This window comes from Typopeltis vanoorti, chromosome 2 (assembly GCF_054136105.1).
Source record: "Typopeltis vanoorti isolate ZY-2024b chromosome 2, IOZ_Tvanoo_1.0, whole genome shotgun sequence".
NCBI classification, from domain to species: domain Eukaryota; kingdom Metazoa; phylum Arthropoda; class Arachnida; order Uropygi; family Thelyphonidae; genus Typopeltis; species Typopeltis vanoorti.
This window is the reverse complement of record NC_143550.1, coordinates 119,407,529-119,423,447: the sequence shown is the minus strand read 5'-3', so window position 1 is coordinate 119,423,447 and position 15,919 is coordinate 119,407,529. Positions and strand designations below refer to the sequence as shown.

The following is a 15,919-nucleotide window of genomic DNA, read 5'->3' as shown; positions in this document are numbered from 1 at the left end:
GTTTGCAGATTGGTAACCACTTGCAGTTATCAGATATGTTAGAGATTTGTTTTATGTATATACTCCTGTAAATGTGCATTAAAAAACAGTTTCCCAGCTGTACATCTGTCTCATATGTTATTATACGTTAAAAGGAAATACCACCTTATCATTTCATAGGCCATAGTGTATTTTACAGTTGAGGTATGAATTTTGATTCAGGCAAGAAAAATGCAAGTTGCACCATTAAAGAAATTAAGAGTGAATGGAAATCATGCACAGCTGTTAACCGCATTTAAAATTAGGAAAAAGATGTATTGTACCTATAAGAAAAATAGCTTAATTATTAGAAAAGGGATTGCTTAAGGTTACAGATAACTGGATAACAGGCTCCACATAGAGCCTTTCAAGAAATGTGAGAAAATTTAGTATACCAAGTATATGATACTAGAATGGTAAGAAAAAGACCAGAAAAACTGAGATCTAGGTGGATTGATGCAGTTCAATTTTTCACCAAATTAGTTTAGAGAAAAATTAATCATAGGATGTTGATAGTAATGCTGCCATAAATTCATGTATCCTATAGATCCTTTGACAGTAATATCAGGAATTTGGTAATGATGTTGCAAGAAAATGAAACATTTAACTCATTTATACTGAACTCAAAGATCAAAGGGAGGAGGTTTCTTATAGCGAATCCCCCCCCCCCTCACACTCCTATTTTAGAACAGCATTCATTTTTGGAAAGGGGGGGGGTTGCTTTGTTATAGTGAGTGAATTCACTAGAACAGTGCATGTTATACCAAGAATTTTCTATAGAATATTATGAGAAAAATTAATATAAACAATCTGAAATACTAGCATATAAAAACAATTCAAACTTTTTTCTGCAATGTATTAATGAAATTAAATGGATTATTATTTGAATAAGCTCTATATACATACCTAAGAGTAAAAGGCATGCTGCCAAACCGTTTATCTACATCACTGAAGAAAGCTGCCAATAAAAACATTCATTTACTATGTTTGTAAGTTATTAATAAAGGGAATTAAAAAAAAGATATAAAGCTGTTCAAAACACCATATACAGAGCAATATATAGCTTAAATCTAAATCTAAGCTGCAAATCAACACTTAGAATTGAAGAATGTAATGAAAAAAATTATGTTACATTAGGCATATGCAAGCATTCCTTCAATGTTATTTGTAATCTATATGGACCATAAAGGAAAGTGATATCAAAGATGTCAACTTAACACAATTGTTAAGCACCAGTTCACTCTATACAGATAATGTTGTGCTTTTAAATAAATTTTTCACAAGTTTCCAAGTGTATTCAGTCAAATAATTACTCTTTCAAATTTTAAATATGAAAGGTCACATTAAAAATAATAAATACCATGTAAAAAGACAGAAAATCTAGAAAACAAGTGAAAGATTTTAACTACTGAGGCACAATCTCTATGAAGGTTGTAAATTCCATATGGAAACAAATAGCAGAATAAGAAGGGTTGGCATGGTGGAAAACCAGCTGAATAAATATATGGAACAAGAAAGAAATCAGTCATACCAAGCTAGTATACAATATGATATTCACACCAATTGTAATATTTTAGATCTGAAAGTGTGGCATAACAGTGGATCAAAAATTTGAGATAAATGGAGCTCTGAGAAAAATCAAGTAAATGAAATGATGGCATCAATAGTAGAAATCTATTAAAAATGAAAATATTAAAAAAGAACTTCATACTATTTGTATTCGAAAATATGGAGGATGAACTTAAGATGGAATGGCCACAAACTGAATGGGAAAGATTAGCAAGTAATGCAAAATAGCAGGAAAAAGATCAACAGAATCACTAAGATACAGTTAGAAATGAATAAGACCAAAATAAGATCTGATCAAATCAGAAAGTTGATTTAATTAGGCAGATTAAAACTGTTTCTAATTTCTAAGTTAATCTCAAATGGATGGGATGAGTTTTTGATATGATATAGGCCAGTGGTGGCGAACCTTTTTGTGTGTGCGTGCCAAAAATTTACAAATCAAGTTGCTGATGTGCCGGGCAGTTTTTAATAGGCAAAAAATTAATAGAAAATTAATTATTTATAATTTTATTTATATATAAATTTATAATATTATTCAGTGTGAAATCGATTATTGTCTTATTAAATTGATTTTAATGATATTGGTTAAAAAAAGACGGTAATGAGAAAAATATTTATGCGTTGTAACTCACCATAGAAGTCAGCTGAGCAGGGGAAGCAGCAGAAAGATGTCAACTTTCGACGAAATGCTTACCATATTTACTTGAATATAACTTGCCCTCCCGTATAACTTGCACCCCTGATTTTACTTTACGAAAAAACACATTAAAAAGTTTTGCATATACCTTGCACACGAAAAATGTTTAAACATGTTCACTTCGAGGTGATAGTAAGATAGTAACTCGTTCCCCGCAGTAACAACACGCCCTCCCCAACAGCAATTATACTGCAGATGCAAGAAAAACAAGTAGTTTTATTGTATCCCTGAATAAGGTACAGAAGCTTTTGCAGTCTGTGTAATATTTCTCAACAAATAGTGCAATTAGAGACAGCTGGAATAAAAACAGTGCTAACTAATGAATGTCTGCTCTCACAGAAATTATGCTATATAGACGCAAGCAAAACCATATATTGCACCAAAACACAGTATTAAACTAAAAACTATTGTCCAATTTTCCAATAAATGAAATAAGTGTTTGTTTTATTGCACTTGAAATTCTTGATGTCATTATGACAGATCACAGAGGTTAACATCAAATAAAATTCTACCACGAATTGGAACATGACATATAATGCATGTGAGTTCGTCTGCCAACTCAAACAATCAGCAATAAAATTCAACTAAGGGTTGAAATTTTGTGTGAGTTGAGCCTGCCGGTAATAAGAAATTCCGTTGGAATGATAAATGACACCCCGTCGTGAATGTGTTAAAACTAAGAAATATATAGTGAATGTTGTTATGACACTTTCAGATGTTATGGAATTCAGTTGAAGAGAATTATCATTTCAACTCAACAATTTGCCGGCTTGCCCTTGTCTTTAGATCGCATGATCTTTTGTTAATACCGTACCAATCATACGCATGTTTCATAGCTGCTCTCTCGTGTAAAACAAATTTAACTTGTACGTATTGTAATAATTTTAAAAAAAGTTGAATAATTTATAAGTATATAAAAGGATAACACCTGTAAATCGTTGACATGCCACCTCTGGCACGAGTGCCATAGGTTCGCCATCTATGATATAGGCCAAATGACAGATTAAAATGCTATTTGAATATTGTGTTGTTTAAAGATGGAGATCTTGGTTGATTTCCTTTTTTATGGTAGCATTAATAATTCTGTCTCTGAAATTATGGTACCAATTTTGCTATGAATCTATGTAGCGACCAATGGTTACTAAAATGTTGATAACAAATCAAGTTATACTTGATTAAAGAAAAATAGAACAATTAAGTAAGTTATAACCAATTTAGAAATAAGCAAGCAAAATAGCTGTAATTATAATAATTTAGAAATATATTACAAAGAGTAGAACTGAGTTTTAAAATCCGATTTTGTGTTGTTACTACTCTCCTAAGCAAAGTACCTGATTACCAATTGTGCAATATATTATTAAACTTTATTAAAATAAATTCATTCAGAAATTGATCCTCTCTTTATCTATAATGGGGGGTGGGGGTAAGCAGCAACCATTTTTTTTTTTTTCCACTGCAGGTCAAATCTTGCAATTTTTATGTTCACCACTTAATGTGTGGGTCAAACATGGGGGATAGGCGAGGATATTATAAAAAAATAGGGTTAATAAACAAAGTATTAAGTGTTATTTTCCTTATAAATGAATATGAAAAAAAGTACAAAGTACAAAAAATCTTTTAAATACTATTTCGATATTGCAAACACAAATAAACATATATAAATTATCACAAAAGTACATAAATAATGCAAGCACAATATAACTAATGATAAATAGATGTTAACAATTTTGTTACATGTTAGTTTAGTTCCTAGTGGATTTAAAATGTAATTCATCTGAGAAAATATTTGCTTGTAAATACATGACAAACCAACTGTGACTTTTAAATTTGATTTTGATATCTTTCTCTAGTTCCTTCTAATTAAATTTATTAGTTTATATGATTGAACTTTTAAATTCAATCAATTCTATTTCTAAATTATAAATTCCCAAAAATTCAAAATAACATATGCCCAACTTCAGTTTCATCAAAGTCCTCTGGATTAATTATGAAACTAGAGATAGCAAAATGCGTAGCTAAATTTTGGAACCGATTTTTAAATTCCAATTATATATTTTCAATTGGCTCTTGACCACAGTCCATGAATTTTTTTTTTTTTTTTACTGTGAGAAAATATTTAAACAGAAATGTCTTAATGTCCTTACTAAATAAAATGAGTTTGTTCACAAAACTTTTCCATTTCTTGATGCATATATAAGATATTAAGATATAATTCATTATATCGATTAATAGCAAACGTTTTATTACCTAAACATCGTTATCGAGTTGCAGAAAAATTTTTTTTGCCTAGCTCATTTAAAAATATTTTAATTTCACCAAACAGGCTACAAATAGACATAAGATTTGCCTCTGCTTAATCACTAAACTTCTGGATGTAACAATAGATCGCCATATGCTGAGTCCCTATCTTCCAATAAGAAATTGAATTATCTATGTGTGAGAGCTGAACATGCTTTGATTAAATTTATCATTTTTTATCACAATATTCATAACTTATTATTATTAGACTGGTGAATATGGTGCTGACAGCTAAAGAATAGTAGTTGGAGGTGGACAGTGAAGAAATAGAACATTTATTAGGATGCTGTGAAAGAGCTCTAAAACAACAGAGCTAGAACAGAAAGTTGAAAGAAAACAAAAGCAAAAGAACAAGAGGAAGCAGAGCCATTTGCCTGTTACTAATTTGGTTCAGTTGTTTGAAGAAATGGATCTCCAACCTGGAGAGCTTTAGCAAAGCAGAAGAATGATAAATTTCTCTCTAGTAAGTAACTGCAATTGTTGCTAGAGAGAAATTTATGCAGAAAAGAAACCCTATGTATGCTAAGTTGGAAAAATTTTCAAAATTTCTGAAGAAGCCCAATCCTGTCATTCCCTGAAGATAAGTCCAGACCTTCTACAACTTATGCACCTGATGAATCATCCTCAGAATACTATGTTGCAATTCCCAAATTTGAAGAATCTGTTATTGATTACCTAGCCTCCCACCTGATGAAATGTTCAATAAATATAGCACCATTTTTGAAGAATTACTCTTTCTTTGTATGTTTCCATCTTGTTATTTACTCGATGGAAAATAGCTAAGAAGCACTGTACTCGCATTTCACTATTACAGTACAGTGCTGTATGCAGAAATTTTATGTGATAATCTGTACATTTATTTTGCTATAAACAAAACAGACCTATGCATTTTAGCATTCAGGCACATTAACTGTTAACATATTCTTATGGTAGTGATCTCTGACTGTAATTACACATGGATTCAGATTAAATGCTCCACATAGGGAACTGAATAATTTAGTCCAATTAAGCAGCTGCATGTAAATAAAAGACAAGTTCAGACCAATTTTTTTATTTACTGAGTAGTAAAATCACTGACTAAAATTCAAACAATGAGCTTTAATTAAAGGACAATATTTTCACATAATAATTTCAATTATATACGTATTAAATACCCTGCACTGCACGTTTTGGTAGCTGATGTGCTAGGAATTGCGTGTAGTTTGTCTTTGAGTGCAATTGAATGAAATCAATGCAGTATGTAGTGCAGATACAGCACCGCTTCCATGAATGAAATAGCCATAGCAAGTAATAAATTTTCTAGTGTCCAGGATAGTCACTCATTCAAGCTCAGGAGTGCCATCCTCATCACTTTCTTGTTTTTCTAATGTCATGTCTGATGTTTTGCTGCAATTTTTTTTCATAATTTCATTATAGTATTGAAGACTATCATCAATGGATGTGAACCTTCATAGTTTCTGATTTAATTCCTGTCTAATGGGACATCACTTTCACTATTAGATGAATCTGGATATTCCAGATTCAGATAATAGTGAATGAATACTTAAAGCCACAGTGACAAAAACAGTTTTAAATGGGTTGCTTATTACTTGCCAAAAATCAGTCATAGACTGTATTACTTGTGATAGATTAACTTTTGTGCTGACTGCCAAGAACCAGTAATTATTATTATTTTTTTTAAAAATTTCTGCTGTAATTCTGTGTTCCAACTCATAAGCCAGTTCTTAAAAAAAATAGAGGTTACTGGCTGGCCCAATTAAATGAAGCAAATTCTTATTATATTCTCATTTTGTTTTTGTTCTTCTAACCTCCTCCCAATAAAACAGCTTCCACAATTAACCAGTGGACCAATTAACTGGAATTTATCATATTACCTTTCCAATATTTGTTCTCTCTCTCTCTCTCTGTGTGTGTGTGTGTGTGTGTGTGTGTGTGTGTGTGTGAGAGAGAGAGAGACCAGTAACTCTCTCACATTAAACCAAACCTATGATTCATCAGAAAAGACTCCCAGATTACATAAGTTTTATCATTATAGTAGTCAACTCACTCTAGAGCAAAATTTCAGAGCACACAGAAAACGTTTGTTGTAGTGACTAGTTTGCTACAGTGAATTTTCCTTAATGTGCCTAATGGGCTTCGGTTGGACTTTTTGATGGTTTGTCACAGTGCGAATTAACTACACCTATTAATATATTAGGCTCCATAGATTGATGGCACCAAGTAAACTTAGCTTTTATAAAAAAACTGTTATATAACGTTAATCAATCAAGTTATTTCCCCTCTGATACTAACCCCATCACCGATAGTAGAACAAACTTAAATGAAATTTGTATTTCTTTTCTTTTATTGCTAGTTCTTAATGGTGTAATAAAAAATATTAAATATTCAAATTTATTTTTTAGAGTTAGAGATGATGGCCTAAATGTGAAGGCAGGTTTGGGAAAGTTGATTTACGAGTACAAAAGTGATAATGTCCATCATATTAAGAACTGTAATTTCTGAATGAGTAGTTATATATAAATCTTATACATGGCATTTCCATTTTCATTGAATGGCAGGAGATAGATGGAATGAAAGAGAAGGAAGAGAAGTTGATTTGGTAGACTTTAAGTTGACGAGTAAATTCATGTTTCCCGTGTGGCGACCGGGATTAAAGAACTGTCCCACTGTAGCTCATGCATGTCATAGAAGGTCACTAAAATGGGCACCTAGTGTCTGGGAGTATAGCCAAGCCACCCAGTCTCAGGGGATATAAATACGAGATCTGGTCCTCCAGGTTGGGTGTGGGGCTAACCTTGTAAAAAAAAAATCTCTTGATACGAAATCTCAAATTCCAGATTTGACTCTCTCTCTCTGACTTCTATCTCCTCCCAAAATTAAAACTCTTCCTCGCTGGTCAGTGTTATAGTTCACCCACCGATTTGAGGTCCCTCAACACTTCTGCGCATGTCAGAAAAAGGAGAATCCATTCCGATAATAGGGTAATCAGTCTGTCTTCTGGGATGTAATAAACAAACTCAGTTTGTTTATTATTACATGTCGGAAAATTTAGCTTTTCTTTTACGAACATTGCTGTTTTTAAAGTGTAACTATTTTGCTTGTATAACAGTTAGAAAAATGTACGTAGAGTGTTAATACGTGCAAATACTGCGTTCTACATAAAACAATGTCACTTTGCTCCATGATAAGTTTCCTTTTATTCTGTGACTTTTTAAAACAAAATCCGATTTCATGAAGTATTTTCCTTAAAGTTTCTCTTTTCCAAGGAAAATTAATTTTTTCTTTAAGCACAGAAATCAATTTCAGAACAGTTGGCACTCTTTTCTCGACTACGTAAAATTCGTGAATAGTTCTTCTTATAACGTCTACATCAAAATCATTCAAAGCTACGGTTTCGATGGTTTTCTTTCTCTGGTGCTTTTTTTTAGGAGATTTAAATTTTGGCTTACCTTCACCTTTTGATTACCTACGAATTCTTTTAACAATCGACCCCGATACGCCCGCACTTGCACGTTTTATGACTTGAGAAAGGGGAACAAGAAGACGGCCTTCTGACGATTCTTTTTCGCAGAATGTCAGCACATTATTCAAAATTCTTTTGCAAGAGCTACTGAAATGTGTAACAATAGAACTTGTGGACTGTACTGGATCCATCATACAAATTAATAAAAAAAAATAATGCAAAAAGAGAACAACAAAAATCAAGCTAGTACTAGTACAGCGACAGACAAGAAAGCACGTGATTTCGCATGTTGGCGACCAATTCGTACATCATTCATTTCTTTCTCCCCTTCAGCATGAATCGACTATTCTTGGCACCAAGCCAAGAAGGGATCTAGAAATGGTGGGCGAACTATAGCTTCGAATCAAGAGGTGATTGCAGCTGTAGAGGGGCATTTTGCAGATCTTACTGAGAACCACTCCAGGAACGGAAAAAATGCGTCGGAATAAATGTTGAAAAATAAAAATAATTTTGAAATTATAAATTCGTTTTTTCATTGTTAGGCTGAGAACTTTTCAGACCACCCTCATATATTATGGCTGAATTTTGAATCAAGAAATTGAGATTATCTGGAACAGCATATACTGAGTACTGTGGTACTAGGCAGAGGTGTTCCATTACAAATTATTTTACTAATCATCCAAAACCTTTCTTAGTTCATACAGTAAGAAACTTTATTCTTAAAATATACAGAATCACAAAAAAAAAAAAAAAAAAAAAAAAAAAAAAAAAAAAAAAAAAAAAAAAAAAAAAAAAAAAGAGAAATTTTGATTACCACTAACCTCGTGATGCTTTCATTTTTAGCTGATAAATTTCATCTGTCTTTTTGTAAACTGTAGTTCGAGTGTCCATTTCCCTACCCTGCAATAATCAGATAAGTAATATAATTGACTAAATTCTTATGAATAAGCAATTTTCTGTTCAATACTATTCCAAATATATTTATTTTGGTGAAAAAAAAGTCAATTACTACCATAGCAAATTTGTAGAAAAACTAAAGGAATGTTTGTTATACAAGAGTCTTGCAATAGTTTGAGTTCACCATATTTTTATCTTAATATACTTTGCCATAAAATTCACTTCATTAAGAGTAGCTTTCTTTACACTAATGTTTCCCAAAATTCGGTATGCAAAAGATTAAAGAGTATATCCTCAGAAAAGTTACTAAAGCATACATTTCTAAAAATTAAATGTAAAAAGGTACCAATGGAAATTTCACTAACAATATTAATAAAGTTCATTGACTTACTAATAAATTTCTTTTATTTTGTCTGTATATCCATGTATATTCACTAATTGTTAGCAGAGTGAATAATATATCTGCTCTTCAACAAATGGACTGTGGGTTCAAATCTTAGCATGGGTATAGATGAGTGTGAATATTTTTGATAGCATTTTAGATATATGTCACTACCCACTGTGAGACTGTCACCTTGCTTGTTGGAAATTTTAAACTTTGCACTGAAAACAGTGCAACATATTATGGTCCCACATGCAGAACCAGAAGAAAATTAAACCCCCAACAATATCCTGTGCTATCCACCTCCAGACTGGGGATCCAAGAAGTCAGTCTCTGGTAAGACCTCCACGCCGCTAATGTGCCCTGCAAAACATGCAAAGAGAGTAGATTGAAATCAATCCCAGAGAGAGAGTTCAAAGCTTAGAAAGTCCATTTAACTCTGCTGACACCATATACTTTAAAGGATACAAAATTGCAGAGGAAGCCAATACAGTCCAGGTTTTTAACATGGTAGGCAGCTTTCTCATGATAGGGAATAGTGAGCATTGATTCTTGTCCAGCACCCACAATTTGTATGTGATTAACAACTCATCTTCTCTTTTTACTACCAGATCAGACTTCTTTAATCCAATGTTAGTCCCATAGTGGGCTTCTACTGCTGTAATCCAACCAATGTTCTTCAACCTATTCTCTACAATCCTCACTAATGAGCTGTGTCTTTTGACACATACTCCATGTGTACAATAACAACATTTAGCAAAATGGGATCAAGTTTCTACTCTGCAGTTCTTATCACGTCTTCCCCGAGTTGTATGAGCTCAAGTCGGCAGAGAATTGATTCTTTTCCTAATTAAATCTATATATTCAAACCAGACAGGAAGCAAGTCCCATCTTTGATCCATTGATGCTGAGAGGGAATGTGTTTAGATTCTTATAATGCAACTTCATCGACTGAATGGTGTAACATTAATGCCTCTTTCCTTTGGTTCAGCCAAGGCAGCATTTGTTTGTAATCAGCATCCTTCCATCAAGCACACACCCAGAGGAACAACAATAATCCTTAATACACGAAGTCCTAGAATTCAGCAAGATATACTCCTGAAGTGGAGCGGGACAATTTGTCATCTGGATAGATGTAATCTAGAGTAATCAAAATGCACTAATCATCGCAACGAGGGAATCCCAAGAACTCCAAGGTTTACAGTGGCACCTTGTGAGGAAGACATAACCACAAATGAACTGCTGAGCAAGCCGTTACATCCATCCAGGACAGTACTGAGAGACTTCAACTAAGACTAACCTATGGCAGACTCTAGAAAGAAGGAAATAATTCAGATTGAACTGCCTTTGTTGAGGGTTAAGTGGAGCTTTCCTCCAAAACTGAGACAGAATGCAAGGACATGACGTGCAGGGAATCAAAAGTTCTCAACCTTCGATTTCTTGTTTCTACGTGAGGGGACAAGAGAAAGCATATTCAACTGATTGGTTGAGGAGTTCCTGCAAGCATTCTCATTTTACTGTATGTAAAATGCAGTTGATTTTTAAATGTTTTTGCCTATTTTCATCATCTTTCTCTTTTTAATGCTGATTTTCATATCAAATTTATTACAGCAGTTATTCAATTTGGCCCGACTCCTGCAAACCTGTAATGGATTTATTTACGAGCATAACATCATCTGATAACAGTAAAGAGCTGAGATTAACTTCACCAATTTTGATATCAGGTTTAGTACAGCTTCTTTCCTTCATAATGCGATCCATCAGATGATGAATAATAGTGAAGATAATGTACACCGACATCTTCCTGTACCTCCTTCAATTCTAACTGCTGATTTACAACTCAAACAGAGACTATGCATTACTTGATATAATGCCCCACATAAATGGAGCAATTTAAACAGCTTTCCTCTTGACACCTTGTCATATGTCCTTTCCAGATCTACAAAATTCAAATACAGATCCTTGTTATATTCCCATGATTTCTCAACTATTTGTGTTAAATTGCAAATCTGATCCTGACAACCATTGTTTGGCCTGAACCCACCTTGCTCTTCTCCAAGTTTCTCCTCCACTTTTTTTTAACCATTTCTCAAGAATACTTACATAAAGCTTACCAGGAACACTAATAGAGAAATTCCTCTAATTCTTGCATTCAGCTTTATTCCTTTTTTTTTTTTTTTTTAAAATAGATGGTACTATGAATGTCTTACTTCGTCTGGAATTTGGCCTCTTGACCAGACCCTCTAAATTATGCAGTGTAGCTACTGCAAGACTTTTATACCTCCACATTTGAGCATTTCTGGTCAAATATAATCTACTCCAGCTGAATTTCCACATATCAAGTTTTTGATGTCTTAAGTATTGATATGTAATCTTGTTTGCATTTCTTCTACTGTTCGGTCACTGCTTGTTTCATTTAACAGCCTTTCACAGTAATTGCTCTAGACATGTAGAAGATCCTTAACTGCAGTTTTCATGTCACCTTCGATTCCTTTTATACTTCTTTCTCCATTTCTAAGCTTTTTCATTAGCTTTCAAAATTTCCGCACCTTCCTGATATTTACCAAATTCTTCCCATGCCTTTTGTGTAGTTGATTTCATAAATAGCTTGGCTATCCTGTATTCTTTTAGGACATCTCCCAACTTATTTTTTAAGAACATTCAGTATGCTTTCTTCTCTTCCAGGACTGCTTTTTTAAATTCTCGTGTCCACCACTGCATTCTTATTTAACTATCGTTGCAGACAACTGCACAAGTATAAATATGTACAAATATACGTACAAATACAGATATTGCTGTTCCCCCCCCCCCCCAGAGAAGAGTCATGTAAGCACATCCTTTCATAAGCATCCATACCTTATGCAGAATTTGAAGTATCGTATCCAGACTATCTCAGAGCTTGTTGAGTGGGCACTTACTTTATTCCAGGAACCTCGCTGAATTGGATTTTATTAAAAAGTGGTAAATGGAATCCTTCAATATTTAATAAAATACTATCTTTATTTTTTCTATCAGGCAATTTGCACAAATACAAAGGAACAAGATATTTTGAAATTATATACAGAAATAACACTGCTCTGGATGGATGGAACCAAATAAAATTGGAGTTTAGGGACCAAAGATATTCTTATGGTCCAATTTTGATTTCGATCAATCATTTTTATTGCAAAATTCAAACCGATATTAATGATTCCACAATGAATGGTTGAAATTTAATGAAATTTCAACTCAGTTCAATTGTGGTTTCAACTGAGCTAAGGCAAAATAAAATTATGAAAGATAACAAAGCCAGGTGTTTTTTTGGCTTTATTGCTCATCACTTAACAAACGTTCCCTTCTTGGATTTTTACAATAGTAGTACTACTACTTAATGGTGCTCTTGGAATTAAATTTATCACAGACATCATGGCAGTACTTACAAAAATAAAAATCAATAACAAAATATTCAATGATGCACAATTTTAAACTGCTTGCAAGAGGTTGCTAATAAGACATCAACTGGTCCTATACATATCCAGCAGCAGTATTTTTTGTTGTACCAGTCCTAGGCTCAAGACTGGTTGATAAAAGATTACCTCACTTCAGTTATAATTAGGCCAAAAAATTATATCGACAGTATATATTGGTGATAAATAATATAATCAAAATTTAATACAGTGATCCAATACATTATCCAAGAAAACTCATTAGTAAAATAGCATACGAATGACAAGCAGAAAAAATATCAATGACACTCATTTTTCATTAAAACAAATCAATATTCTCATAAAAAATAAATATGATGACTAGCATTAGCATTTAAGGATGCATCTTCTATTGACAGTACAAATAACTTATTGTTTCTACCTGCAAAGTTTGTACATCTTCTTACTTGTGGTTAAATTTTTCAGATTCTGTTCTGTGCATCACAACAGCTATTTTCTACTATGCATTATCCACATAGATGAGAGAGAGAGAGAACACAAGCAATATGGATTAAAATCAAGTGGTATAGGAATATTGTCTTTTTCCCCCCCCTTCTCTCGCATACATTCTGCCTAGATTATGTCTACATTAGTTTACCTTCACAACTATTGTTCTGCTATTACTATTCTTAATTCCACCATGAATCTTGGTGGAATTAAGAACAGCACAAAATTTATTTTATTTTTTTGTGAATCACACAAAAGTTGTAAATCATACGAAGGTGGAATGAGAGTTAAACGATTTAGAGACCACATGCCATATGGAACTTTTTCTAGCTGCCTAAAGAATTTCAGAAACATTCATGTGTCTGCAGTGGGATAGCACTGAGTGAAGATCTGATGGACAGCACTTTCCATAGGCTTTATGGCCTATTGAAAAGTGATATCTATCAGATATCCACTCAAGCCAAGCAGGATGGCAATTACATCTTATTTGTTTCAGAAAGTAAACAAATAAAGCATGTGAGTAGTGCTAAGTTAAATCATATGCCTTTTATTTATTCTACTTTGTGCAGTCATTAAATCCAACATTAATAATAATCAGAGATCTTCAGAAAGAAAGCCAATATTTAATACTTGGATGAAGGCTCTGCAAAGGTTTATTTTCCACAACCACATGAAAGGCATCTTTCATACCGGTTAGAATGAATCAATTTTAATCATCTTTTTATTTTTAGTCAGGAATCTATTTACAATGGTAGATGGCACTAGGTTATATATATAATTCTTTTTATCATTAAACCATTTATATTTACACATTGTGAATTTATCTATAATACTAGTTTTCTGAAGTGTAGCACAAATGATAAGGACATACTACATAAAAATTCACTACAAGAAGATCTTATCTAAATGTGATGAAAAAATCATGTTGAATTACCTTTCCCTCTCCTGAACTGACAAGTACATCAACTGCATATACTTCATGTAACTCAAACTCACATTTTTCATGTTCTTTCCTATAAAAAAAAACCCTTCTATTATAAGCACATAGCTTAATGCATTCCAACATTGATATGGTAATAATAAAAATAACATGGAAAGAAATAATTATGAACTTATTTAGTTAAATTATATACTCCACTCACTCTTTCACTAATGCTACTCATGAAATATTAGATCATCATATTTGATACATCTCTTAAGGGTATATACTTAAAAAAAAAAAAAAAAAAAAAAAAAAATTACGATGAAGATTGCCAGCACTTCATTTCAAGTGAAATGAAATAGCACTTCATTTCACTTGAAATGAAGTGCTATAGATGACTCAAAGATACAATACACTGATCAAAAAACAAACCTATAGCCATACCTAAGATCAACATTAAGACCAATGTTAATTAAAATAATTAACAAAACTGAACGTGTTTGATGTCAAAAAAAAAAAGTAATTAACTCTCTGCTTTTGTATCTACCAGTAAGCCTACAATGAGCACAACAATAATAGTTCTTTCTCCAACTTACAAGGTTGTGTTGAAAACTAATCTCACATAGATCTGCAAGTATTTAACAATTGACATTTGCCGAAAAAAACTTTGAAGGAAAATTATTTCATTGTGAATTACAGAATTAAATACATAGGGGTGTAGGGAGGGGAGAGAGAGAGAGAGAGAGAGAATTGCATTACTTATATATTACATAACCGATAAGCAAGAGAATGATAAGTTATATTTTTCTATTTGTTGGTGCAGTCATCAGCATCATTATAGTTGAACAGTGATTAGTATGAAAACACTTGAGAAGATTCCATAAGTGTAGGAAATGCCGAAAGGCTCTTAGTTTTATATAGTGGATGAAAAAGGCAGTCAGAAGTCAAATTTCTTCACTATTCAATAGTCATCAAATGTTTTTATGACTTCTTGCAGTATTACAGTAAGTATTCACAGCCTTTCTGGCAAGCATTAAAAATGACCCAAATGCACATAACTCTTTTCTTCCAGTTCCGACAGTACCCAAATCTTCAGATAAAATGAAATTTCTCTTCTTGGGATTAATCTAACCTCCAATCTCTTTCTTGGCATAAACACATTACAAATATTGTAATATGTTTAATACACTACTTTTACAGACAATCACATTATTACTAAGATGAAAAGCCAAACGGCTATTTTTCTGGCGAAATTAATTAAATTAAGGGGATAAAAATCCTTTATTATTTTATAGCCAGTATGCGAAACTCTAAGATCGAAAACTACGATCTAAGAGTTTCATGCCGACGAACTGTTGGCGAATCCAAGCGTAAGTGACCACTTGGTAGTACCACACCAAGGCAACTCGAAGCAAAGGTGGAACAAGCTCCCTCACTATCCTTGATATTTTCTCATAATGTAAAAACACACAGCTCCTAGGAGATGTAATATTGCTTTACATTATGAGGAGAGGTCACTACCCTCATAATGTAAAGCAATATTACATCTCCTAGGAGCTGTGTGTTTTTACGTTATGAGAAAATATCAAGGATAGTGAGGGAGCTTGTTCCACCTTTGCTTCGAGTTGCCTTGGTGTGGTACTACCAAGTGGTCACTTACGCTTGGATTCGCTGACAGTTCGTCGGCATGAAACTCTTAGATCGTAGTTTTCGATCTTAGAGTTTCACATACTGGCTGTAAAATAATAAAGGATTTTTATCC

The 15,919-nt window shown here is 32.9% G+C and overlaps 1 protein-coding gene across 1 annotated transcript in view; it reads right to left on the bottom strand.

Annotated features, from left to right (window-relative positions):
- The window catches only part of LOC150109377 (proliferation-associated protein 2G4), a 179,035-nt gene that overhangs the window by 47,493 nt on the left and 115,623 nt on the right, over positions 1-15,919 (bottom strand). Inside the window, exons 8-10 of the mRNA XM_090407788.1 lie at positions 14,170-14,248; positions 8,867-8,945; positions 925-976 (exon numbers count right to left, since the gene is read on the bottom strand). Of these exons, the coding sequence (XP_090263914.1) occupies positions 925-976; positions 8,867-8,945; positions 14,170-14,248 (210 nt within the window). The remainder of the gene's footprint in view (positions 1-924; positions 977-8,866; positions 8,946-14,169; positions 14,249-15,919) is intronic.